This window comes from Aristolochia californica, unplaced genomic scaffold, assembly GCF_029961685.1.
Source record: "Aristolochia californica isolate CCGP_79_NKW_82.1479 unplaced genomic scaffold, dmAriCali1.0.hap1 SCAF_5, whole genome shotgun sequence".
Lineage (NCBI taxonomy): Eukaryota > Viridiplantae > Streptophyta > Magnoliopsida > Piperales > Aristolochiaceae > Aristolochia > Aristolochia californica.
Genome location: NW_027182214.1, coordinates 45033085 through 45059885, shown reverse-complemented (window position 1 = coordinate 45059885; position 26801 = coordinate 45033085). Strand labels below are relative to the sequence as shown.

Here is a 26801-nt window from a genome sequence, read left to right as displayed (position 1 = left end):
ATCTTTGTTGTTTTCTCCAGAATGGAGATTGTATGGCGCCGTCCCGTAATTATCTTCAGGGGAAGATTACTTCGGCGTCTCTGCCCTCATCCATCCACTGTAAAACTGCAGTAGATGACAGCCTCCAATCTTCTCTCTTCTCTGTCTCGATTTAATGAACCCTTTTTGTTTCTCCTTTTTTGTTTTCATTACAAGTCTCACTTTCCGGCTGCCAGACCATGATACTGGATTTTCAATGGTCAGCGCGGTTAGGCAGACAGTCAAGATTGTGAGGTCGATGAACCTAACATAAGAAAAATTCTACCTTCCAACAGCTGAAAGAGAAGTTCTCAGATCAAGCAGAGGTTTCTTTTTCATACATTGCTTTCATTTTCACTCTTTGAAGTCAATTTGAAGAGCTCAGATTTGAGAAAATTTGAATACCCATTTGCAGAAAGAGCTCGTAGGTTTAGTTTAGACGAGAGGATCATTGAAGTTCTCCTTCAATGGCTCGTAGTGATTTCGTAGATTTAGTTTGTAAAACGCTCTGTAACGATATTTATTCAGTTAATACTCTTTAAAAATTTTAATGAATAAGAGATTCTGTTTTATACTTGATCGTAGGGGACTGAGATTTTGCACTCCCTTACCTGCAAGCGGGGCACTTTTTGCTCGAGGCGACGCCGTGACTGACGTTGAATAGTCTCCTGCTGTGAACTCGGGTGGACAGGAAAGAGCCCAGAAAATTATAATATATATTACTTACAGGCGCATCCAGAAGAGTAGATCCCGTACCGGCTCTGATCTTTGCTGGTCTTTTCAAACGACACTTTTAAGACATGATTAACCCTTTTCCGCTCCTCCTTTTTAAGCTCAATTACCAACGGAAATCGCCATGAAAGCTTCTGGGAAGCTGCTTCAAAAGCAACCAAAGTATAGTTCTCCTGCTCCAACCCCTTATAAAAGCCATCTCGCCGCGATTACCTACGAAAAGAAGAAGCACCATTTACAAAAGCTTAAAAGTTGATTAAAAAGCTAAGCCCACCGCACTAACGTCACTATGCACTGAGGAAGAGTAGTTGGGTCTGCTCCTCCTTTTAAAGCTCAATTACCAACGGAAATCGCCATGAAAGCTTCTGGGAAGCTGCTTCAAAAGCTTCCAAAGCCTATCTTCTTCTGCTCCAACCCCTTGTAAAAACCGTCTCGCCACAATTACCTACGTAAAGAAGAAGAACCCTTTACAAAAGCTTAAAAGTGGATTAAAAAGCTAAGCCCACCGCACTAACTTCACTAAGCACTGAGAGGAAGAGTAGTTGGGTTTTGTGCATTATTGATCTCTTTTGAGCTGCAATAGAATCTGGTGATTTTGTCACCATTGCCGCACACTGCCCCATGCGTGTTCTGGTTAATCGTTGCTTATAAGTTTAAGCCAAAGCGGCTGGCGCTTCCTTCCCAGCTTTTTATCTTATGTTTCCACTCTGACATCCCTCCCATCTGACTCTGAGCTCTTGTCCTTCTCGCTCCGGAAGATGGAGCAACGCCATTGGTTTTTTATTTATCTCTTTTAGAAAAGAATAGTGGGAAAGATTATTATCGGGAAACGAAGCTGTCGCTGGTCCAAGACGTTTTCTTTATGCGGAATAGATGGGGAAGAAACAGTAGATGTGAGGGATCAAATCTGCAGCTAGCTGCTTCTTTGCTTTGGCTTCTTTTTCTTCTTCTGCCTTTTGCAATTTATCTACATCTTTTTCTCAGTAAAGCGAGCTTCTTCCTGCTGTCGAGCACGATTCCTGTCTGTAGATAACGAGCAACCTAATCGCACGACGATGATTCAGTTTCGCAGAGATTTCTTTTCTGTACCAAATCCGTCCAAAAAAAAACACGTCACCTGCGGCCATGAACACTACCTTTTCGCGAAGGCAGCGATATGGGGAACCTCCACAAATGACCCACGCCCCGACCTCTCTCATTAGAGTTTCTAACCATGAAAAAACCAATAGAGCCGGTCGTTCTGTAATTTCCTATGAGTGCACCAATAATTTGATTTTTGGTAAGAAGAAGCCCATCATCTCGTGGAAGACAGCTCGGTATTCAGGTACCACTATACCTGACTTCTACCCCGACCCCACCACCAACTCTTTTTCTTTTATCTTTAAAAAATCTTCCAAGCATAATTCATAATTGATCAATCAAGTTCCCTTGAGGTCACGGCGGAGGGCGGCGATCAACTCCCCCGTTCTGTGAGCAAAGCAAATAACGCAGAGCCGTCGTCCGCCTAGGTCCAGATCTGCTTGAACTTCGTAGGCTCGCCGGGTCACATGCTCTCGGGCGCGAAGGTGGCGCGGAGACAAAAGCAAAAGCAGGAAAAAAGAAAGAAAAAGAGAGATCCCCCACTTCTCTAATCAGGCTAATCAGAGAGAATGAAAAGGAAAAGGACGCCACAATCAGACAAATCTCTCTCCCTGTCACTCCTAGACACCTTTCCCATCTCCCCTGTTTTTATTCCGTTTTTTTATTGTTTTCATGGTCGAATCTGGGTATTTTCATTCATTTCCTTTTGTCACATTCAAACACTTTATTATATTATTATATTTGTCCTCACCGTAACAGAGGTTGCTCTCTGCATAAATCTGTGATTCGTGTGGCCGAGAGGAAACGGACTCAACCCGTTTTATCGTTTTCAATCCCTATTTCAGGTTTTTGTTCCTGGGTCGTGCGTTGATTCTCGGTCTCACATGGATAAAAAGCGGTGAGGGCGAAGTGGCTGAATATCTCTTGAATCGTTCGAGCGTCTTTTAAAGGGATCTGCTGCAAAAGCGGGTTTCCTCGGGGGAATCTCAGAAAGATTTCTGTGTAAAAGCTGATACGAGCCATCTTCAGCTTCCTGCTTCGGAGTCGTTTTGAAGAAGCATTTCGAGTGGATGAGCAGACGAGTGTCTTACGTGAACTGGGGAAGCTTTGGTTCTCCGCTTTAGTTTTTTTTTTCCGGTTAAAACATTCCAAGGTAAACCATGCAGTCAGCTTCGATCTTCCGTCTTCATCTCTTAATCTCTATTGCGATATTTGCTGTACTTCCTTTGGCACTCGCTGAAACCTCGTCTCAGTCCGACATCGGCGGCGACCAGCCTCTAAACCCGGGTCAGTTCTCAACTCCGAACACGGTTCCAGCCTTTCCTGTCCAGACCCAAGCGCAGATTTGTCGGCTTGACCTGTCCGACGAGCTATTCGGGGGCGTTGCTGAGGCATGCGGCGGGAACCTCGACCGGAGCCGGTGCTGCCCTGTTCTTGCTGCTTGGCTCTTCGCCGCTCACGCGCGGACGGCCCTTCAAATTCGGGCTCAAGCTCCGGCTTCCTCCGATATGCCAATGATGCCTGATGACTCACAGAAATGCGTAGACTCGCTTCAAAGCTCGTTACAGAGTCGGAACATCCACCTTGCGCAGCCGAACGCAACCTGCGACACTATTCTCTGTTTTTGTGGGATCCGCTTACACCAGATAAGCTCTTTAAGCTGCCCAGCTGCTTTCAACGTTTCCTCGTACCGGAACGCAACGCCGACTGCTGCAGTGAAAAGCTTGGAACGGAACTGTAAGAATTCATCCTACGCCGGGTGCACTCGGTGCTTGGAATCTCTCGGAAAGGTTTGGCTTCCCTCCATTAAGTGATTCCTTCTTCCCGTTCCTTATTTTTTATCTTAATATGTTTTTCACGTGGAAAGACCCAGTTTACTTCTTCTTTACTACAACCAGTTTGAATGTTTCACTGCATTGACAGGGAAAGCTTCAGGCTAGTGCATGCTGGGGTCTTTGCAGAGTCTTTCCGTTTTCACTTTTTCCATTTTCATTTCTTGGGGAAAGGATTAAAACTCTGTTTGGATTTTGGTGGCTTTACCTGTTGTTTGCTACCTTGGTTTGCTCACAATCTAGCCTAATTGTATAAGAAATAAAACCAGATTAGCTTTTCATCTCGTTTATTTTCTTTGCACTGCAAAGCAATATCTTATGGCTTTTTACAGATGAAATACAAAACCTTTTGGGAGGAAATTGGTCCTTGTGTGGGCATCTCTGTGATCCCACTTTCTTAAATTAATTATAATAACGATAAAAGGTCTTACCTCTGGGGAAGATTGTATTTTTAAACTTTTCTGAGTTTTGAAGCTATTTTCTGCCTAAGGAAACAGAAGAAGCTCTCGATCGATATATCCATTTTCGTCATCTGTTAGCATTTCCGGTATCTGCTAATGCGTTCTGTTGCTGTATCAATTGGCAAGAATTGTATGTAGCATCATTATTATTCATTCTTCACGTGACGTGCATTCAGAAGGAAGCGAGCATTGTCTGCTGTAAGATTAATTTATTCATTCATGTCTCTTCTACAACTCTCATGGCGGTGATTTTTTTTCTGCAGCTCAAGGGAGGCGTTAATGGCACCAGCGGCGGGAATGAACGGGCCCGAAAAATGTTCAGTAGGGACTGTCAACTCATGGGGCTCACATGGCTCCTTGCTCGCAACAAAACAGCGTATATCCCGACGGTGTCAGCGGTGCTCCGGGCCATCATGTACAGCTCGCACCCGCCCCACGAGTCCAAGTGCAGTCCCGACCAAGAAAACATGCCACTCGCCGTCGACTCCCTCCAATTCCAAAAACTCGACCACTCCGCCGCTTTCTCAGTTCCCTCGCTACCCATTTTCTCGTCACCTCTCCCAGCTCTCCTTTTCGGGGTTCTGATACCATCTCTTCTTCTGACTTTTCTCTTTCTGTGATTCATTACAGGCTCTTCCTTTCTGTAAAAAGTGGGCTAGGAAATTTCTAACTACTAGAGAAGGCTTTTTCAGTATTGTGCGGGCCTGTTCATCTTCTTCCATTCTGAATACCGTTTTTTTTTGTGAAATTTTTTATACAAATCAAATTACTCTTTCTGTGTTAATAGACGACTTCGGAATGAGGAAACTGGAAAGTTACACTTGCGAGGTTCGATCTGTTCGGCCTTTCTGGTTGAAATTCTTGGGATTCGTTTTAATTATGAATTGATTCTCTCACTTCACGAGGGGAATCAGTAGTTTTTTTTTTCCTACTTTTTAGCCTTTGTCGCGACTCTTGAGGGTCGCAGAAAAGATGAATTATTTGAGCCCATTAACTGTTATTCAAAAGGATGTTGGTCGTGTCTCGGGTCACGATGTGGAGACGAAAGGGGAAGCAGAGAGGAAACGATAAGAAATTAGTCTGGAGTGATAACATGCGAAGAGATAATTCCGGCTGAATGTCTTGTCTGTCGTTACTCAAGCTTAGCTCTTGAGGTAATAGAAACCACTCCATTGTCATATTTTAAGTTCCTTCACAGCCCCCTATTGCCAAACAGCCAGAAGAGTATGAGAATGCAGATGCTGGATGCTGTAATGTGATTAAGCAACAATTGAGGAAATAGGACATTCCTTTGGATCTAATCTGCTGTGTAATGGTAAAAGGAAAATCAATATTAGATAAGAAGGTATAGAAACATTGACAAGTAAGTCTAACAGCAAGATACACTCAGGGTAACCATTCAATGTAAACTGAGTAATTCATATCAGCAAGATACACTCAGGGTAACCATTCAATGTAAACTGAGTAATTCATATTTAATATTGCCTGGATGGACTAGTATTCAAGTAAAACTGAGTCATTCAGAGTGAATATTGCCCAGGTTTTAACTAAGTTTTTGACCTCAAATTGAAAAAATAGGAACTGTTCAAGAGTCATCTCCGGAATTTCTTGAATAGCAGAACCAATACCATAGATTACCATTTTCTTTACCTGATACTGTTCAACTTATTTACTGACAAATTTCATCATGCAGTGCACACAAAACATAAGAACAGAGAAAACTATGTTGAACAAAGAGACATAATTTTCTCACACTTTCAGGAGAAACAAAATCCATTCCCACTTTCGTACAAGACTGAAATGATAATACCAAATCAGAATAGTTCAACGGCACAATCTCAAAAAGGGAAAACCATCCCACTTCATCTCAGGATTAAAATCTCAGAAGCCATCAAATTTCCATGCCCATGATGACGGTAATCTTCCAAACATTATCTCTTCCACCTAGACTATTATCATATTTAAATGAAATTATGAAACTAACTGAATGAGAGAACAAAAGCCCAGAGAATGCCTGAAATTGAATTTATAAGCAATGGACTCCAAATATTTCTTATAAAAAACTTACTTATAACATAATAAACCCATTTCATGTATGGCAGAATTCTCTCCACGTGCATACCCCAACAAAAACATCAAATTGAAGTTCACCTTGTCCTCCTCGACTGAAAGATTAGATAATCTATTTTGATTTTACCATGCTGCTCTAACATCAGTAAAGTGATAGGCCAAATAAAGTCAGGCATTGATGTAGGTTGGACAACCACATCTCTGAAATCAATCAACCAAAATTATGGAAAGCCTACACATCACAGTTTTATAGGTAAATGTGACCATAAAAAAATTTGCAACATCTGGAAATTTTCTTGGGTCAGGGAAATAAGAACTTCATGATTTTCCTCATAGAACTTACCATAAGATTTCTAAGTTGAATAGGACATCCAGCAGGAATCATGACAGCTTCTCCAAGGTTCCACTTCTAGAATCAAGATAAAAGGGAAAATTGACTTCAATTAAGTATGTTACCACTGCAAACAATTAAATGAAGAACACAAACGCAGAAGCTGCTGCTTATAGAACTCCTCTTTGAGCTTTCTCTTGTAAGTTGCATTGAGAAAAAAACTTTGATCATGAATTGAATGAGCAGCCTACCAGACATACCGGCATCAATCAAGAGTTACAATGAAAACTAATAATAACATAACATTCAATGAGTATTCCTAAGAGGAAAAAAAATAGAAGCCAATCATACAGGTGAGCGCATATTGGCCAGCTGAAACCACCAAACTATAAGGATAGTCAGACAAACAGTTTTAGGTAAATGGTGAAGCCTAAGTTTCTAATTAATGACTATGAAACAAACAAAAAGATAAACTATTCCTTGAACTAAACTATGTTGAGAATTTTAGGCAGGGCCACACTGGTGGAACCTTCAATGAGCAGGATCAAGCTTCCCATACAAATGCTAGGTGTGCAAGCAATCAATTTGTGTGTATCTATTACCAGGTACATCAAACATGATTGCATTCAACAATACCTTCCTTCCCCATTCCCCTACCAATTAACATCTAAAATCCATTTGAAAGAATATTGCATGTTTGATATGGTGAACAATATGTGTGCAGAAACTCATTGAAATGCTTGTTGAGGTATGCCTCAAGATTCGGTACATCTTCTCTATGAAAAACATCCCATTGAATGCCACAAAACTTGGGCATTGTTTTTTCACCACAACCAAGAAGGCTTCCCCTCTTTTCATCCTGAACAATCTTTTCTCCATCTACAGATTTTACATAGCTTGGTGATCCACGATAGAGGAAGTTAGAATCAGTTTTTATACACCCTTCCATATTTTGCATTCTGTCCCATTCGTCAACAATTTCGTGTATTTCTTGTTTTCAGAAGCTAATGCCAGCCAAATCTGGTTCCAGTTTGACTTTATCCCCAACTTTGTTGTCCATTAAAGGAATAAGGTCTTGTTCATCTTGAGCCTTCTGCTTCTTTTTGAGCTTCTCTATCTTGTTAAGCTGTTGTATGGGAATTACTACCTCTGTTGCATGTGTCAGAACATTAACCTGAAAAATTGGACAACGAACATAACTAGCAGCATCCTAAAATGCATTCAAAATTAACCAAATGACAGTGTAGGATGTACCACATCAGATATTTTGAAATGCAGTTTTGTTACAGAATCACCTCGTCCAAGCTCTTCAGCAATTCCATACTAAATACATACCTGTGGACCCGGTCGGTCTTTGAGAACTTTTTTGGCAACTTCACACCTAGGTTAAACAAACCAGAGTTGGGATTAGTATATTTTTTAAATGGTAAAACATGAAGAAGCTTAGTATAGTGGTTGGAGAGTTGTTCTTGAAACAAATTGGATGGAGGCAAGTCTGTTATTCTGAGCATCTCAGGCCACAAATCTCCATGCATCCTTCCCTCTAAATATTCCTTTAAAAATTGTTCAATATTGATTTGTGCCTGCCGAGTTAAAAAAAAAATCTGTGATGTAAACAATACTGTTGATTCTCTGTTTAACAATCAATTCTGTCGCTCCCTCTCACTCTAAAGAGCATAAAGAACTTATCTCACACTAGTCCAAGCAATCGATGGCCTTCACTAACTTTTCCTCGTATTGGAATACTGTCCCCTGGCTTTCAATGATAGACTGGAACATCACTTGAGGATCCCAGTTGATATCTGAGGTACTTTCAAGAACATTATGAACAATTACAGGCTGGCCTCTTATCCAGTACTTCTGAAAGTGCTCTGTGCCATCATCCTTAATATGTTGTGTGGAGGGGCACTACAGATAGTTATCATTAGAATCATCTCTAGTGGCTGAGTCGTGTAAATTAGCATAAAGCTCACCCTCTTTGGTGTTCATTTTGGCACAAAAAAGGAAAAACAGGAAGGAGCATCTAATACTTCTGAAAATTCATAGCTTCATGCTATTTCCTCTGCAGTTCCTTCAAGTTGCTGAGTCCAATTTAATGGGAAAACACATTTCAGATCAAGTAGATTGGTCCCACAGCCGCCTAGCTCCTTGGGTGAGCAAGGGATGGCCCTATCACTATTGTTAATTTTCCATTCGAGTGGGATTGACCTCAAAGTGGAGGCAGTCTCCTGACTCAGTCCTGAAAACAGGTACCCACTTTGACCATGATCATGTTCTTCATTCTGTTTATCGGGTATAGCTTCTTCAATATGATCAGGAAGGCTGCCTCCTCGAATATCCCAGCAACAGCTTAAATAAAGGTCATACGAACATTGTGGGCAACATCTATGGAATATCCCACCAACAGCTCACCCTCTTTTTTCAATTGATCTTTTTTGTAAGGCAAAGGGCTATATCTATTATACACTACGAAAATAGAATAACAGTCACCTTGCAAATTCACCTCTATTCCCATTTGAATTCTCTGTTCCCAGTTAATTTGCTTCAGCACCGGTAGAAGCAAACAAATCAAATAATGGGCATCAAGTATTTTCTCAGTTTTATGCAGACCTTTCACAAATTCCTGGAAGAAATGGAATAATTGGGAGAATCAATATTTGCAGCATTTCAGGTTATTCATATGGAGCATATCCGCTTGCTTAAATATTTGGAAAGAGCTATAAAGAGATCAGACCTCACATCCAGTGTCTTCCGGTTCACTAGGCGAGCAGCATTTCTTACAAATGCAATGGCCACGACAAATGGGACATGCTATTTTCACTTCCTCTTCAGACATTCCACAGTACCTATGATTTAAAGGTCAAAATTCACTTACACCATTTAAGTATCTTAACATCAAACCACAGCTCCACCCCAATGTCAATGCAGTTTGACAGAAGATGATCATCTGAAATGACAGACCCAGAAACCAATTATCATTCGGCAATACAGTTTTTGGAATAAAATTCTTTCTGACAACTCGAACATCGAACGAGGTTGACAAAGCGGTTACTGCCACACTGATGACAGGTTTTGCATAGACGTCTCAAGCTCTCCACATTGCGGCAAAGAGGAACAATCTAAAAGCGAAGTAAAAGAAAAAATATGAAGGTACTAAATTGAGAAATGGTAAAAGCAAAACTGAAAAACACTACCAGGTAACCGCTCAGTGGGACTGGCTCGACATTCTTGGAACGAAGGCACCGTCGCTGCAAATGGTCTCCATCAGGCCCTAATTTTTTCTCACAAGGAGTGAAGGCGTTGCCAAAATACGGAAGAGAACTGCGAGGTATTGCCATAAGACTGTTTGGTAAGTCTCGCATTAACATTTTTTCATTCTTAACCTGGTTCTCTGAATCACGGGAACGCTTAGCGGCGCAGGACCATGGAAATTAATTCCATCCGCAAGTCACCCTTCTTTACCTCTATTTTACTGCACGATTTCTCCGTTGGCGAAACTGCAGCACGCCTCAAGGCAGTTCGAAACTTCCTTTGCAGCTTCATGCAGTAGGGAACCATCTGTTTACTCTGCCTGTAGCGGGCTTGAAGAAGGTGCAGCTCGCAGAAGCTATTATTGTTGACGGCGCGCCTGAAGCAACGCCACTGACGGCCATCGCTTTGCCGGCATCGGAGGTGATCAGGTAACAATTCCCATTCTTCCATAATCAAAATGTAGCAAACAAAAACCTACAAATATGAAATTATTCGGAGGGAAACCATCTGCGGAGATAAAAAAAAACTGCCCGGCACACAAGGCCCAGGAATTTCCACAAGCAAGGACTCCGCCATGCAAAAGGGAGCTCTTCCCCTTGTCCGGTTTTTGGTTGGAAAGAGTATAGCGGAGAGGCGAGGAGAGAACCTAACAGTGTCCCGGAAGAGGAGGAAGAATCTTCCGTTTCATTCCACGAAACAAAGATATTAATAAGACTCTGGCAGAAGTCGCCAGTGTATAACCTAGCATCATGAGCCACGTCGTATGCTGCAAAGGTTCAAAAGTTGTTCCTGTAAACAGCACTGGGGATCTCTGAAGCTTCATTGTCAATTATCTTTCGATCAAGTACCACGAAGATTCCTATCAAAACTGGCTATTATCTGTTTCTGAAAAGTAGGAAATCCCAAGAACTGGTCTATGTTAAAAAAATTAGTTTAATTTTCAGTGAAGACGATGGGATCATGAGAACCCTTTAATGGTTTTGCATTCCCTCTATAAAATTAAAATCACCAATCTTTCTTATCAGAAACCAGAAACATCAGTCCATCAGCAGAAATCTTGGCCAAAGGCTAGCGGAGAAGACAGCACAAGCGCATCATGTTCTATATGGGATCCAGACTCATATGCTTGTGCTTATTTTTGCATGTAAAACTAGAATAAAATCGACGGTTGTAGTTTAAAGATGATAGGGACAGGTCAGAGATAGATCGGGTTTATGACAAAAGGGTTAACAAGGACGGGATGGGGATGGTGACCGGGTAGGAGTTGAGTTTCAGGAAACCCGACCCCGACCCGTTACAGAGGGAGAGGTTTGGTTGAACTTGACAATTATGGTCCGGATCTTGTAGCAATGTTAACTTTTAAATTTTTTAATATTTTTAATAAATAAAATATTATTGGAATGGGCCACTTCTTTCCATGGTCCGTCGTTTACACACCACGGGAAGTGACCCTTTCCCCTCTCGTCTCTCATGAGAATCTGTAAATGAGGTACCTGTACGCTTGGCGTCATTGCGGGGACGCCACCATCGGACAGACGTTGCAGACATGAGAGTCATTTCCATAAAATCAGCAAAGCCACATTGCTTCTTCTCCACTGCTAACCATTTAAACAATTGAAGAACGCCTGTAACGCTTAAACCTAAACAAAAGAAGCTTTCCCGGTGAATGACTCGCATCTGTTCTGATAGGATGTCACTCCACCAACAATCAGATCTGAAGTCGCACGAAACGCAAAGCTGCAGGGTTCGATGAAGGAAGTCTTCCCCAGAATTGAAAATCATTATTGAGTGCAGCGCTGCTGAAATGGAGATCGGGATGCAGTGATTGCGCTCCCAGATTTCATCAACGCTGCACTCAATGATGAATTTCTTCCAGGCTTCGTTCATCCGTCTTTCTCTCCTGCCGCCCCTACAGCTTCTTGATTTATAAGTTCGAAGACCTGTCCAAGAACATTTACGTTGTACTTTCTTCCACAGAACAGTACTACAAGGCTCTCATCGTTGAGACTGTCAAAGTCCTGGAAACGTGGAGGGAATGGATGATGAGCTGCGTACTCGTCGGCGTCCAACGCTCGTACCCGCCGTGGCTCGGTGGCTGTGCTTGACCAGTTGAAATTTTAAATAAAGAAAAAGTGGGAAGGTTGTACTACTGATCAAAACTCTTGTACTGGAATCAGTACTGCAACTCCACCTGTGACTGTACTAAGTCTGATTCTAGTACTTCTTCCAATCCATGTGAAATTCAACTCTGTAGCAAATGTCATCTTCGTGGATTGTTGTGTCATATGTGGTTAAGATATCACAAAGAGGCCTCTCTGTCTATTTAGTATGATTCGGTAATGGAAGAGAAGGAGAAAATACCTCTTTTCTTATAATTTTTGCATTTTATATTAAAAAACCCTAGAAATTATATAACCGTTCAAGAACATTTACATTGTATTTCCATCCATTAAACAGAACAAGAGCTCTCAATGTCCTTCCAACGTATTCGTTATTCATATGAACAAAATATACAATGCACGGCAAAGACTAGTCATGACACGCATCTTTCAGCGACCATTGTCAAGGTCTTTGGAGAGAAATAGCAGGCGAATGCTGTCAGCTGATTCAAGAACCGAGTAAGCCTATCAACAAAGATTTCAGTAACAAAACTCTTACTCATGCCTTTCGAAACATGATTTTACCCTTCTTATCCTCACGAGTTAATCGTAAAACTTCAAGAGGAATCTGACGCTGCTGCCACACCTCGAGTTTATTCAATTTAAACCCCATCTTAGCCAGCTTATCAGCAGCTCTGTTACCTTCACGGTAGATATGAGTAACCATCCAGTTATCGAGCTCTGGAATGATCAGCTTTATATCATCGACGAGCTCCAAAACTTCTCTTGACTTAACTCTCTTGTCCAGAGCAATTATCTCCACCAATGACTTCGCATCGCCTTCAGCCCATACGTTTGACCAACCATTTTCTGTTACCAGCTCCAACCCGCGCTTCAGTGCCACGCATTCCGCGATAAAGCTTGAATTTCTGCCGATGGGTTCTGCGTAACCAAGCACGGCTTCTCCTCTGTGATTCCTAATAATGCCTCCAATGCTTGCTTCTCTTGTTTTGCCTTTGGAAGCTCCATCAAAGTTTAATTTAATCCAGTCAGCTTTAGGCCTCTGCCACAGCACTGGATTGGATTTCGCGCATAAGCTCCTGATTGAAGGACCAACATGGCCTTGTAAAAGTTGCATTCGCAGCATTGCGAGAGGTTAGAGACGTTTTGGCTCTTGTTGATGCGTTGAATGAGCAGATCAAGGCTCTGTTTTTCTTTGCTATCTGGGAAGAACCACCATTTAAGAAAACTAGCCTTGTCTGAGAAGAGATTTTGTGTGTTATTCTTGGGAAAACTTTAAAGCAATTCCAAAAGACTACCATCTGTACTTCTTCAAGGCAAGAAAAGCCCAGATTCTTTGGGCACAGAATGAAGAAATGCCCTTCAATCGCCTTTATACGTATGAAAATTTTCTCAAATGTGCATGGGTACATGCGGAATCAACATCATGGCAATGACTGCTTTTCAGCAGGGATAATCTGTTCGGATAACCTTAAATTTACAGGTTAAGGCTGATCTTGATTACCAATTTTAAGTCAACCAAAGTCTAACTCGAGAAACAATGCGGAAGGCCGCTCATTACAGTTTAAGGCAGGGGAATTGTAACCGTTGTGGGAAGGGGGGCATGGCCCCCATGATTATAGATTTCTATGTTTTCAAGGGTGATCCCTTCACCTGATGTACCCAACTTTCCCTCTTTGACAAATCTTAAACTGAAAGAAGGGCTACAAAAAACGGTACTTAGCTTAATGTAGAACGATTGCTCTCTACCACTGGTTTGCTTCTAAAAGTTTTTTCGTGACGAAATACATCATGGCCCATCGCGAATCCTTCCTACAGGGTGAGGAAGATGAGAAATTTGAGTGTCAAATTGAGCCAGCCTCTATTCAAGGCAATCTGAAAATGTGATCATGGACTCTTTCCGCTGTGAACGCTCGACTTGCCCCCCTGAGCTCTATCTAGATATACTTGATTGTTTAGTTTCTGTTGCCAACGGCTACTATCACTGTTCAATATTACCCTGTGGGCTGTGGGAGAAGAGAGTGACTGATTCTACCGCAAGGTGAAGCCACTCCCTCCCTCAGCAAGCTTACTTCGATCGACCTACCCTTCAAGGCTTCAACACCAATGTGAGTTCCTTCCTTGATGGCAAGAGAAGTGGTAGGGGAGGGGTAGTGCCCCCCTCTCCCTCTTCTCGAAATGGTGGGTCAGCGTGTGTCAGCAAAAAGGATAAAGGATCCCTACCCTATAGAGCTATGCTCTGTTCCTGCTCCCACCCCTTCTCCCTGAAGTGTGAAGTAAGCAACCACAACCAGAAAGATAGTCACCACCCACACACGAATCTCAACAGTTAAATAAGCATCCAAAAGCAGAAAGATACTCATTTACCTACATACTCCGATGGCGCATTACAATAAAAAAGTAAGGCTGTTTTTAATAAGTTTAAACAGAACATAAACAAACTCAATCAGCGTTCAATTGCTTATGAATGCAACGAACTGTAGGGTCCCGATTTGGTCAGGACTTGTAAATATAGGTTTTATTTAGACCTTTTTTGTAATTCTATGTTTGAACTATTTAAGTTCTTGTAACCTAAGTTTACAGTTAAATAATCAAAATTTTTTTGAAACCCTCGTCACTTTCGTCCCTATTCTCTTTAGTCCGTCGTTTCTCAACTCAGAAAATACCAACATCTGGTATCAGAGCTTAGGGTTCTATTTCCGCTACGGAGTTCAAGAAAGACGACGCCGTTACAGTCGCTGTTGCTCGCCGTTGCCGAAGTTGTTAGCCGAAACTCTGTTTTTCTGCCATTTTTCGGAGAAGGGAGAGTCTGTGGGGACTCTCATTGTTGCCGTAAACCTGCGACGCTGTCGTTGTTGCCGGCAGAAGGAGGAGAGGAGTTTTGCATTGCACTCAGTCTGACGTTGTCCCAGTAATTTTGTTTTAGTAAATTTTTTTCTGTTCTGAATTTATCAGTAAATTGTTGGGATGGAGGACAAAAATCAGGGTACCATGATTAAGTTGTCATCGTCTAATTACTCCATCTAGAAGTCCAGAATGGAAGATTTCCTATTCTGTAAGGATGCCTATGAACCGGTAACGGGTATGAAAACAGGGGATGCCACTGATACTGCTTGGAATTTATCCAAGCGTAAAACTGTAGCCTTGATCAGATAGTGGGTTGATGATTCGGTATTTCATCATGTCTCAACCGAAACCGATGCCAAGACGTTGTGGGAGAAACTTGAGAGTTTGTATGAGCACAAAACAACCCAACACAAAACATTTTTCATTCGGAAACTTGTGAACATGAAGTATTACGAGGGCTCATCAGTAAGTGAGCATTTGAGTCGGTTCCAGGATTGTGTGAATCGACTGACTATTATGAAATTGGTTTTGGGCGAAGAGCTATAAGCCTTGATTCTTTTGAGTTCCTTATCGGATAGTTGGGAGACTCTTGTAGTGTCATTGAGCAATTCGGCATCGAATGGTACTGTGACTCTTGCCATGGTGAAAAATAGCATGCTCAATGAGGAGTTGAGGTGTAAAGAGTTGGGCATTACAAACGAGTTAGCTGCTCTTGTCACTGAGAATCGTGGAAGGAGTAGAAATAGAAACTCTCACGGTCATGACAACAACGATCAGTCGCAAGCAAACTGAGACACATAAAGTCTGAGTGCAAAAAGCTGAAGGAAAAGACAAAGAGGGATCAGTCTAGACCTAGATCTGATGAGAATGAGAAGGCAAACACCACTGCCGTTGCATATGACGGTGAAGTGATCATTGTTTGTGATGCTGGTTTTGTCAATTTCACAAGTCAAGACTCCACTTGGGTGATAGACTCAGCAACTTCATTTCATGTCACTTCTCTACGTGACTTGTTCACTTCTTACAAGCATGGTGATTTTGGTAAGGTAAGAATGGGGAATAATGGGGTATGCAACATCTTCGACATTGGAGATGTGTGTGTGGAGACTAATGTGGGGTGTAGGTTACTTCTCAAGAATGTTCGACACGTGTCGGACATGAGGCTTCATCTGATTTCTGTTGGTGCTCTTGATGATGAAGGGTACCGTAGCCACTTTGTTGAAGGGAAGTGGAAGTTGTCTAAAGGCTCTCTTGTGGTTGCCCGGGGTGAGAAATCAAGCTCACTTTATACAACGCGGGTTAAATTGTGTCGCGAGGTGAATACGGTAGAAGGTAACTCAACCAATTTGTGGCACTTGCAGTTAGGTCACATAAGTGAGAAAGGGTTTCAAATTTTTGCTAGAAAGGATTGTGTGCCGAGTGATGGTACATCTATGACATCATGTACGCATTGTTTGGCGGGTAAGTAACATTGAATTACTTTCATGAGAAGTCCTACCACTAAGGGGGGTTAGTCCACAATGAAGTGGAAATGAAGTGGAAAATTGAATTGAAGTGAGATGAATTACTTCCACTTCAACTCATGTTTGGGTGTTAGTCCAGGCCAGTTGAAGTGGCTTGAAAACAGATTCCAGTGTTAGTGCTTGGAAAACAGATTTCAGTGTCCTTTTCTAAATAAAGAAGAGAATGAGTAACCTTTTATGATTATAGTTTATTATAAATTAAAACAATAATTACGTGTAACTACAATAAATTATATAAAATTAAAAATATTTTAAAAATAACATAAGGAAATATAATAAATAAACAGAATGGTTTAATTAATTATAACAATTGGATAGTTAAACTAATTAATGATTATAGTTTATTATAAATTAAAACAATAATTACGTGTGACATGAATAAATTATATAAAATTAAAAAAATTAAAAAATAACATAAGGAAATATAATAAATAAACCTAATGGTTTATAATTAATTAAAGCAATTGGATAATTAACCAATTAACGATTACAATTCATTATAAATTAATATACTAATTACGTGACTAGAATATATTATATAAAATTAATAAAAATTAAAAAATACCATAAGGGAATATAATAAATAAACATAATGGTTTAATTAATTTTAAAAATTGGATAATTAACCAATTAATGATTAAAATTCATTATAAATTAACATACTAATTACGTGTGACTATAATAAATTATATAAAATTAATAAAAATTAAAAAATAGCATAAGGGAATATAATAAATTAACATAATTGTTTAATTAATTATAGCAATTGCATAATTAAACCAATTAATGATTAAAAATTATTATAAATTAATATACTAATTACGTGTGACTAGAATAAATTATTTAAAGTACATAAAACAATTAAAAATAACATAAATGAATATAATTAATAAATAAATTATTTTGTAATAACATAATATATAGTAAAACAACCTGGTCACCAAGTAAAACAACATATAGAATTATATCCAAAAGAAATATTTTTTTTATACAGCGACATGAAAACTGTCTCAAACTCCTCATCATAAAGTTCTGAATGCATACAACCAAACATCCAATAAAACAAACCTGATACTTAGGTTAAAAACATTGTACGAATATGATTCAATGCTTAGATTAGAAACAAAGTACGAATATGATCCAACCATTAACTACATGAATCATCATGTGACAATCACTTGTTTATAACCAAAGCAGATACTAACATTTGAAACTAAAACACATTGGCATGTTTATCAAAACCTATTTCAGGTGATGCTTAGAGGTCTTTTTTTTAGAAATTGGAGGCTGTGGCTTTGGATTCTTTTCAACTTCAACTGGATCCAGCCAATTGAGAGGATGACGATTGAACCAGGGCCAATTAGGAACGGTTACCAATGTTGTCAGGAGAACTCCACCAGCAACGATCACAAGCATCATTTGGAAGGAACTGAATGTGTAGCCAACAACAAATGCCACTACAGCATGGACAACAAGCATGATCTGCATCAACATCTCCGACAGTTTCTGTCCTTGCCAATCCATTTTAGTTGTGCGAAGATGGATTGACCGGAGAGAGCAGGGATTCAAGAAGCAGAACAGGTCCGTTTCGCTCAGCTGTTCAATATCCAAAAGAAATATGGTGAAGTTGTATGTGAAAACATGTAGATATACAAATGCCAAACAGTGACAGGAGCAAGTATAGCAGGCAGTTGATTGCTTAAAACATTATAGCACTTGTTCCTCATAAATTAAACTTTCATCTATAAAAAGAAATTGCTAGATAACAACAAAGAAGAGAAATACAAAAAGTAAAACTTGACCCTTTGGACAAGCCATCTTAGTATCATCAAAAAAAAAAAAATTATTTTTCCCCAGCAGAAAAACAAGCCACAAAATTTGCAGAGTTATGCATCCAATGTATACAGTTAAGGGGCAGGTGAAAAAGGAAAAAATGTCATACACAATAAACAGAGCACCAAATCATCTAGTGCTATACATTATATCGATACTCAAACTTTTGGATGGTCCAAAACATCACTATATTACCATAGAAGAATGTTTGGAATCTGACACCCGTTTAATACACCAAATTGACAGGTCTAAAAATGCAGATCAACTTGGAAAATTTGTCATCAGAGAGGAGGCATTGCAAAGGGTTAGATTACCAATAAAAACATTTGGAATAGTGTGCTACCTAGTTAGCCTTTCCAAAACCTTTTGCAACTGTGGGCCTTGAGGACCTAGAAGAGAACACCAGTGAGTAACCATCGAGCTTAGACAAGTTAATAGTAATTAATACAAATTGAAAATCCTTGGTCTAATAATGGCTATAAAATGTATAAAAATAAATTCATGTTTCTAGTATACTACCACTAATTCAAATATAGGAAAGCCAAAACACCAGAAAAAAAGAACATTAGACATTTAACTCAATTTTCTTTCTTCTTCTTGTTCTTTTTCCTCTTCATCTTTTAGTTTAACAGTACCAAGAATAAAACTTTATCACAGAGTAATATATGAGTGAAAAGAGAGGAAGCAGAACAGACAGTGCGAGTAACAACAATGGCCTAAAAAATAATAAATATATCAGAAAAGTTATCAAGTATCTTTCAAGATAAAAGGGCATCTGCAGAAATTAAAACCCTAAAAGTCCCAAACCCCAACTCTAATCCCGAAATTAAACCCTATCAAGACGAAATTGAACACTAAATCCCATAAACCATAACCCTAAATCCCACAATTACGCGACAATCAAGATCAATTACGCACAAAAATTAAAATTAACTCAAATACAACACTAATTTAGTTGAAAAAAAAATTAGGGTTTCGGATTACCCTCTGAAATTTGGGGGAAATCACCGCCGAATGGGGAAATGTAAGCCCAATGGAAGAAATCAACGCCTAACTGTCGAAAATCGAAGAAGATTGAAGGAAATCGAAGGATATCGAAACCGGAATAGGTTAAATCAAAGGAAATCGGGGGAGGAGGAAAGAGAAGAGCGAGAACGAGAAGGAAGAGGGAGGCCGAGAGTGAAAAGAGATGGAGGCCTAGAGGGAAAAGAGAGAGGGAGACGAGAGAGGGAGAGGGAAGAGAAAGGCCGAGAGAGAAAGAGACGAGAGAGGGAGATGGGGCGAAAACGAGAGATAACAAGAGAGAGGGAGCAGAGGACGAAGACGAGCGCCGAGCGAGAGGAGCAGAGCGAGCAGACGAGAGCCAAGCGAGAGGAGCAAAGCGAGCAGAGACAGCGAAAAAGAGAGAAGAAGTCGGGCGAAAATTTTCTTCTAGAGACGAAGGTTGAGAGAGAGGAGAAGAGAAAGGAAATGAGCGTGATTTTTAGTTTCAGGGGGGGGGGGGGGGGGGGGGAAGAAGCGACACCGTCACTCGTGGTAATTGGATGACTTTCGTGGTAATTGGATGACTTGAAAAAAAGGACGGCAACAGAATTCCGTCGTTTTTGCCTGAGGAGATGAAATGGTGTTATCTCACTTCAAGTCAAATCATTCTGGACTAATGCCATAAGTGGGATGAACTAGGTAATGCGAGGGGAATTCATTCCACTTCATTGTGGACTAACCCCCCCTAAGAAGTCGAATTTTTTGGATTTGGTTCACCGATCTTTGTTCTATGGGTGATAGAACACTTGGAGGAGTTATTTACTTTGTCACTTTCATGGATGATCATTCTAGAAAGTTGTGGGCTTATGCCTTGAAGACAAAGAATCAAGTTTTGGAAGTGTTCAAACAGTTCTTTGCTGAAGTTGAAAGAGAAACAGGTCGGAAATTGAAATGCATTCGATCTGACAATGGTGGTGAGTACCGCGGGCCATTTGAAACCTTTTGCAAGGTTAATGGAATCAAGTTTGAAAGAATGGTGCCAAAAACCCCGTAACAGAATGGAGTAGCTGAGAGAATGAATCACACAATTTGTGAGAGAATACGGTGTATGCTCTCTCATTCGAAGCTTTCAAAAGCATTTTGGGGTGAAGCGATGAATACCGTTGTCCATTTGATTAATCTCTCACCTTCTCATGCACTAGATGGTGATGTTCATGAGCGGGTGTGGACTGGCAAAGATGTGTCTTATGGACACTTACGGGTATTTGGTTGTAGAGCATTTGTGCACATTCCTAGAGGTGAAAGAGCTAAGCTTGACAGCAAGACGAAGGAGTGTATTTTCTTGAGTTACATTGAGAAAAAGGTGTTAAGAAGTCGGGATGTAGTTTTCTTTGAAGAAGAAACTGTTGAGAATTTGGGAAATTCTGAAAATGTGAAAACCTCTTCTAGTTCATTTGTTGATCTTACACCAATCTCGAGTAACCAAGGAGTTGAAAGCAACTAGCATATCGAGACCAACTAAGGTGAGCAATCTGAAAGTGCTATTGAGCATAATATCTTAGATTCAAATCAAGGTCCACCTTTACAAGAGTTGAGACGATCCAATCGTGAACGAAGGCCTACTTCAAGATACCCTCCACATGAGTATGTTTTGCTCACTGACGGTGGTAAACCTGAAAGCTTTGAAGAAGCTATGAGTCATGAGGAAAAAGGTGAGTAGATTGAAACTATGCAAGATAGAGATGTATTCCTTGAATAAAAATCTCACTTTTAAGTTAGTTGAATTGCCTCAGGGTAAGAAGGTACTAAGGAACAAGTGGGTATTTCGTTTGAAATCTGATGGCACAGACTCAAAGCCGAGGTACAAGGCTCGATTAGTTGTGAAGGGATTTGATCAAAAGAAGGGGATTGATTTTGAGGAGATTCTCGTCTGTGGTTAAGATGTCCTCTATTTGGGTTATACTCGGTTTGGCCGCTAGTTTGAATTTGGAGATTGAGCAGCTTGATGTGAAAATCGCTTTTCTCCATGGTGATTTGAAGGAGGAGCTCTATATGGAGCAACCCGAGGGATTTGCTGAAAAAGGTAAAGAGGACTTGGTGTGCAGATTGAGGAAGAGTGTTTATGGCTTGAAACAAGCACTGCGAAACTGGTATAAAAGATTTGAATCTTTTATGTGTGACAACAATTTCAGCAAGACCACTTCCGACAATTGCGTCTTCATGAAAAAGGTACTCTAGTGGTAATTTCATTATTCTTTTACTCTATGTCGATGACATGTTGGTTGTCGAAAATGATACAAAGGAGATAGGAGCTTTAAAAGAAAAGCTTGGGAATGCGTTTGCAATGAAGGATTTGGGTCTCGTAAAACAAATTCTTGGTATGAGAATCACTAGAGATCGTGAAAGGTGCAAACTTTGGTTGTCACAAGAAAGGTATTTAGAAAAGGTGCTTGAACAGTTCAATATGAGCAAATGCAAACCAGGTTCTTCTCCACTTAGTAGTCACCTCAAGTTGACACTTGATGAAGAGGAGAAAGAAGAAATGAAGAAAGTGTCGTATGCATCCGTGGTCCGTTCATTGATGTACGCAATGGTGTGTACAAGGCCCGATATTGCTCATGATGTTGGAGTGGTAAGTCGTTATCTCTCAAACCCTGGAAAAGCTCATTGGGATGCTGTGAAATGGATTCTTCGGTACATTTGCGGTACTACTGGTTATTGTCTCTGTTACGGGGCTAGCAAACCAGTTTTGGAGGCATATATGGATGACGATTGGACCGGAGATGTTAACTCGAGGAAGTCAACATCTGGTTATTTGGTTTGTTTTGTGAATGGTGGTCTCATGGCAATCGAGACTACAGGAATGTGTTGCACTCTCCACAACCGAAGCTGAATACATCACAATCACCGAAGCATATAAAAAACTATTGTGGATGAAGTTCTTTCAAGAATTGGACATTCGGCAAGAGAGTTATGTGTTACTTTGTGATAGTCAAAGTGCAATCCATTTGAGCAAGAATCCCACATTTCATTCAAGATCAAAGCACATTGAACTATGTCAACATTGGATACGTGATGTACTTGAAAAGAAAGAATTGATGTTGGAGAAAGTTCACACGAGTGGGAATGGCTCCGATATGTTGACAAAGTCCTTACCGCCTTTGAAACTTGTCGTAACAAAACGGGTTTGGTTGAGGGTTTTACCTCATGAATTGGGAGGAGGAGTTTTGTTGGTTCCTGGTTCCTGATTTGGTCAGGACTTAATTGTAAATACAGGTTTTATTTAGGCCTTTTTATAATTCTTTGTTTGAACTATTTAAGTTCTAGTAACCTAAGTTTACAGTTGAATAATAAGAAAAAAATTTGAAACCCTCATCGCTTTCGTCCCTGTCCGTCGTTTCTCAACTCAGAAAATACCAACACTAACATCATTTAGACCGACGGGCCATGATGCCTGATCATAAAGTCGTAAAGTATGGCAGAATCATTTGCTTGATCATTTTATTTGTGATATCAAAGATGTAACCGGATTATGATAATCTTCTATCAATTAAAAACAAGGTGAAAATCTGCCATTACCTTGCATAAGAAAAAGAAAAAGAAACAAGAACAAAATACAAAGAAAAATAACTGGTCTGCTTTCTATGGATTTCAAGATTACTGAACGGAATCATAAATTCAACCCGATTTCGAGACAATAGCGGCAGTAACATACAGATTTCTGTACAAATGATGGGACCGCCTACAACAAACTCACCACCCCTTGCCTATGAGCCACAACCAGTCCAGTGTGACACCACTCAAAAGACCACCTAATAGACATAATACCAGCAAGTTCCCCAACGCATTCTGCTCAGGTCCCTACAAAACCAAAAAACAAAACACTGTCATTAACAAGCTGCCCACCAAAAATTTCAACTCAAAACCCCAATTAAAGATGAACAATCATGGCCAAGAAGAATGTTAAGATTAAACGAAAACCAACCTTATACCCTTTTGGTGCGATTGTAAAAACACAAACGGTAAGATGACCATTTGTTAATCCAAGCAATGAGGTCAACAAGATCATCCAGCCTTGATCTCCATACTTGGCCGTAAAATAAAATGCAGGGATGAATAAGAAGCGGGCAATAATCGATAACATCAAACCCTTTCTAGATGTAATCCTCAAGCAGTTAATAAGAGGAGTATACCTCCCAACAAGATCTAGCACATTATACATTGCTATTAAGACAATAGCATACCTGAAAAACAAACAGACACTAATTAAGACATGTAGAATTGACTTGAAGCAGCAAAACTTGCTATATATTTTTTTAAGTAGGTCAAGTTTCAAAGATTTTATAAGTAAAACTCTGACAGTGGAAGATGACTAAGTTCCAGATGCATTTACCATGTACCAAGGCCATGCAAACCAGTATCCTCGGACAAAAATCCAGGAACAATAGATAAAGTGAGCACATATATGAGATACAAGTCAATTGCATAGTCAATATTTTGCAAAAACAATTGTTTGTTGCTTAGGCGATCTTGCTGTTTTGCACCTTCTTCACCCTGCAGAAAAGGCTTGATCAGAATCATAAGCATCAAAATCAATTGACAAATAATTCCTACTTTGTTTACTACATTCAGCACATTACTCAGATAAAACAGAACAAACCATAGAAGGTTTTCCATACATTTTCATCCTGTTGAAGTTGTATGCCACCAGCAGCAAGGTCAGCCGACACCGTCTTAGATCCTTCCTTTGCAGCTTTTGATCGGTAGTATTTTACAATGGGCAGCTTGGGAAAGATATATGCATAAAGCAACACACAGAGAAACTCAAAAAGTGCTGATATAGCAAAGAACAGAACTGCCAAGACAAAAAAATCCAATTAGATAAGGAATCTAATAATTTTCTTAGGGACATAAAGGAAGAAGTTTCAAGAAAAATATATGCTACACAATGTAAAAGAAAATCACATACTTGCTCCTTTACGTAGACCATTCTGGGAATTCTCAAATGACGCCTTTGTCACCACCCTCAGAGCTGAAGTTAGAGCCCCAGACGCAGCAAGTCCAGCTAAAAATGACTACATTGGACAGAGATACACAGTTAAGAAAAACATTGTAATATCAAGAATGGCATACTGAAGAGAAACCCAAAAAATTAAAAAAGACTAGTTACAGAAATGATGGTTAGAAATTTACCTGGATGAAATCAGGATCCATGAAGGATAAATCGCCAACTATTCCCCCTTGAGCAAAGCCATCAGCAACCCCAAAAGCTCCAGAAATGATACAAACACCAATGAAGGGGCCAAGCCCCCCTCTACCTGATGTCGCCAAGTCCAGCTAGAACAAGAAACATTATGTTCACTAATTAAACCACATGAGATGTCAAACAGAAGAAAAGCTATTAAAAATCACTTCAAAGAACAAGTCATACTTACAACAAGAACCATTAGTGAACTTAGGAAGAAGAGAGAAAACCCAAATAAGTTACGAAGTCTTGTATTCAGTTTTGCTTCATGGTAGGTAAGTATAGCAGTCAGTCCCACGGCAAATGGTTGATATACAAGGGTAAGTACTCTTGTAGGGTGGTAGTTCTGCAGAAGAAGAGAAATCGTGGGAATTAAAGAATTTACTCTTGACTAAGATCATCATCATTCAGGTACACAATTAGGATGAATTCCTGATATTAATGTGCACATAGAAAGCAGAGCCTCAAGAACGTTACATTACTATAAAAATCACGAGCATGGAGACTCAAATATTAGGCAGATAAGAAAGTTTACATACGGGAAACAGATTAGCATAATAATCTTCGATTGTCAACATGCTATTCCAACAGAAAAGGCTACCATTCCCCAATAGCCAACATACAGTCATAGCTTTAAACTTCCCCTGTAAAACGAAATCAAAACAAATAAATTAGAGACCTTTCCAACTTTGTAAGAAGAAAACAGATCGCCAGAAAGAAATGCAAAAAATCTCAATCACGTTACATACTTCAACACGAGCAGGAGCTTCATTTCCTTCCGTTACACCCATTGCCGATCCACTTGAATCGCCAACAACACCTAACGGCTAACAGATAAAAGGGACGCAGCAGTTAAACATAAATTTCACAAACCGACGGAAAAAAATTGGGAGAACTTCAGGGTCTCGAACCGTCAAGTTCCCTTCTTCTTCAACAGAGGAACTAAGCCAAGATAAAAAAAAAAAAAAAAAAAAAAGGCACTTACAGAACGGAACCAGTCCGTCGGAGACGGAGGAGAGGAAGGTGATAAGAGGAAGCCTCCAGAGGTTACCAAACCTTCCGGATTCTGATAGAGATGCGTATACTTTTATAACGAATCCAGAATCTTTTCAGTGTCTGAAGTTGACACGCCGTAGCAGAAAAGGAAAACCATAGAAAAACTAAAAATCACCAAAAGAGAGTCCGTGCGAGATAGGGAGAGGGGGAGAGAGACGCTCCCTTTTATGCTTTCCATACATTGCCCTCATCTGACTATGGTAAGTGAGATAAATGAGAGGAAGATCCAGCTCAGAGCAAGAGGACTTGACCGAATTACGCACTGAAAACGGCCTTCAAGATAGCGTTTTGGGATTTAAACTCTGCTGCGTTCACAAGAGCGTGGGGATGGTTCGTTGAGACAAGCAGCCACGCCCCAGTGAAACAACCAACCGATAGAAAGTTAGAAACCATTGTCTAATCTCAGTTCTCACGGCAACAACTATGGAGTTGACGCTCCGTTTGTACAATTGCAGTGAATCGCTGCAACCCGGTTTACGTCCGGCTAACGTTCATACCCGAAAGGAATCTGCGTCGGCAAAGTGATCTCTTCTGTCACCAACTTTTCCAAGTTTGAATATTCTGCTGAGTTCCTGGTCGTCCACATGTGGGATTGCGGACTAACCACTTTATGCTACTTGTTTCAAGAACCTGTTTATTCATTTTGGGTTGCGTCACGTTGGACTCATCCTCCACTCTGACCAGCTGAACTTATGCCGGCAGATTCGATGTTTAATAATTCGGATGAGTCTATCGGATGATTCGGAGTTGTCGGGTTCACCTGTTCAATGATAAAATCGCTCAATCCGGCATCCAGGAGTCCATGTCTTCATTATCAAAAGGACGTCCCCCCTTGTTTCTCCAGTGGAAGGGGAGGGGGGGTGACAAAATCTAAATATGTATTGGCAACCTTCTTTGGATGACTCGTTTTGTCACGGGTCACGTTACATTTTTTTTTAATCATGTTCATTGCTTAGATGCATTCTTATTTCAAGGTAGTGATTTTTTTATGATTTAGCATAATAAAATATTACAAGCATGGAAAATGAGTCAAAACCCTGAGTATCAATATTTTATCCGGATTAAAGTTGCTATAGCTTTGAACACTACCATGATTGATGTGAGGGAACAATTTATATTCATAAAATAAAAAATAACTCGAAGTCAATTTGTTATATCTTATCAATGAATGCAATTTTGCACTGGATTATCCAATAAAAAAAGTTCTTAAGCACTTCTTTGTAGAAGAAGATCTGGTAACAATGGTGAAGCTATTGGCAACTAAAGAAAAGCAACATGAGTTAATAAAACACTTCATATTCCAATTTTTGCAGAGAACATGAATTAACAAAAGGAACTTGGAGATCACAACTTAAGAATCACACAGGAACTCCGGTATGTAACTAGTTTGTTATGAATGGTATATTTTCCCACCAAA

At 40.1% G+C, this 26801-nt stretch overlaps 3 protein-coding genes and 1 long non-coding RNA gene across 6 annotated transcripts; 1 reads left to right on the top strand and 3 right to left on the bottom strand.

Moving 5' to 3' along the window:
- The first annotated feature begins 2215 nt into the window (after positions 1-2215).
- On the top strand, positions 2216-4814 carry LOC137965893 (uncharacterized GPI-anchored protein At4g28100-like). Its single transcript, XM_068812273.1, has 3 exons — positions 2216-2516; positions 2676-3620; positions 4387-4814. The coding sequence occupies exons 2-3, from the start codon at positions 2991-2993 to the stop codon at positions 4741-4743; spliced, it is 987 nt and encodes a 328-aa protein (XP_068668374.1). The 5' UTR covers positions 2216-2516; positions 2676-2990; the 3' UTR covers positions 4744-4814.
- Positions 4815-7164: 2350 nt separating this feature from the next.
- LOC137966408 (uncharacterized) lies at positions 7165-10426 on the bottom strand. 2 transcript variants are annotated; one of them, XR_011116206.1, is made up of 4 exons: positions 9259-10426; positions 9015-9147; positions 7779-7905; positions 7165-7698 (listed from the first exon to the last, which is right to left on the bottom strand). It is a non-coding gene; the product is annotated as an uncharacterized lncRNA (long non-coding RNA). The 2 variants fall into 2 exon arrangements; XR_011116205.1 differs by having other exon boundaries at positions 7167-7698; positions 9015-10426.
- A 7076-nt stretch (positions 10427-17502) lies between these two features.
- LOC137966735 (signal peptidase complex subunit 1-like) lies at positions 17503-17814 on the bottom strand. Its single transcript, XM_068813432.1, has one exon. It carries the CDS (start codon positions 17788-17790, stop codon positions 17509-17511), a length of 282 nt encoding a protein of 93 aa, XP_068669533.1. The 5' UTR covers positions 17791-17814; the 3' UTR covers positions 17503-17508.
- A 4819-nt stretch (positions 17815-22633) lies between these two features.
- LOC137966056 (equilibrative nucleotide transporter 3-like) lies at positions 22634-25905 on the bottom strand. 2 transcript variants are annotated; one of them, XM_068812517.1, is made up of 10 exons: positions 25314-25905; positions 25078-25155; positions 24868-24972; positions 24519-24674; positions 24277-24420; positions 24053-24158; positions 23763-23938; positions 23477-23637; positions 23069-23327; positions 22634-22944 (listed from the first exon to the last, which is right to left on the bottom strand). In XM_068812517.1, exons 2-10 carry the CDS (start codon positions 25117-25119, stop codon positions 22837-22839), a joined length of 1257 nt encoding a protein of 418 aa, XP_068668618.1. In that variant the 5' UTR covers positions 25120-25155; positions 25314-25905; the 3' UTR covers positions 22634-22836. The 2 variants fall into 2 exon arrangements, with proteins under 2 accessions (XP_068668618.1, XP_068668619.1); XM_068812518.1 differs by having other exon boundaries at positions 25078-25148.
- Between the last annotated feature and the right edge of the window lie 896 nt (positions 25906-26801).

What these genes read in the sequence shown, in the direction of transcription:
- LOC137966056 (XM_068812517.1), bottom strand. Translation starts at nt 25,119, where the DNA reads ATGGGTGTAACGGAAGGAAATGAAGCTCCTGCTCGTGTTGAA. An exon ending in ATTATGCTAATCTGTTTCCC is followed by an intron (nt 24,675 to 24,867) that starts GTATGTAAACTT and finishes CTTCTTCTGCAG; the next exon opens with AACTACCACCCTACAAGAGT. An exon ending in TTGCATGGCCTTGGTACATG is followed by an intron (nt 23,328 to 23,476) that starts GTAAATGCATCT and finishes TTTGTTTTTCAG; the next exon opens with GTATGCTATTGTCTTAATAG.
- LOC137966735 (XM_068813432.1), bottom strand. Translation starts at nt 17,790, where the DNA reads ATGGATTGGCAAGGACAGAAACTGTCGGAGATGTTGATGCAGATCATG.
- LOC137965893 (XM_068812273.1), top strand. Translation starts at nt 2,991, where the DNA reads ATGCAGTCAGCTTCGATCTTCCGTCTTCATCTCTTAATCTCTATTGCG. An exon ending in GCTTGGAATCTCTCGGAAAG is followed by an intron (nt 3,621 to 4,386) that starts GTTTGGCTTCCC and finishes TTTTTTCTGCAG; the next exon opens with CTCAAGGGAGGCGTTAATGG.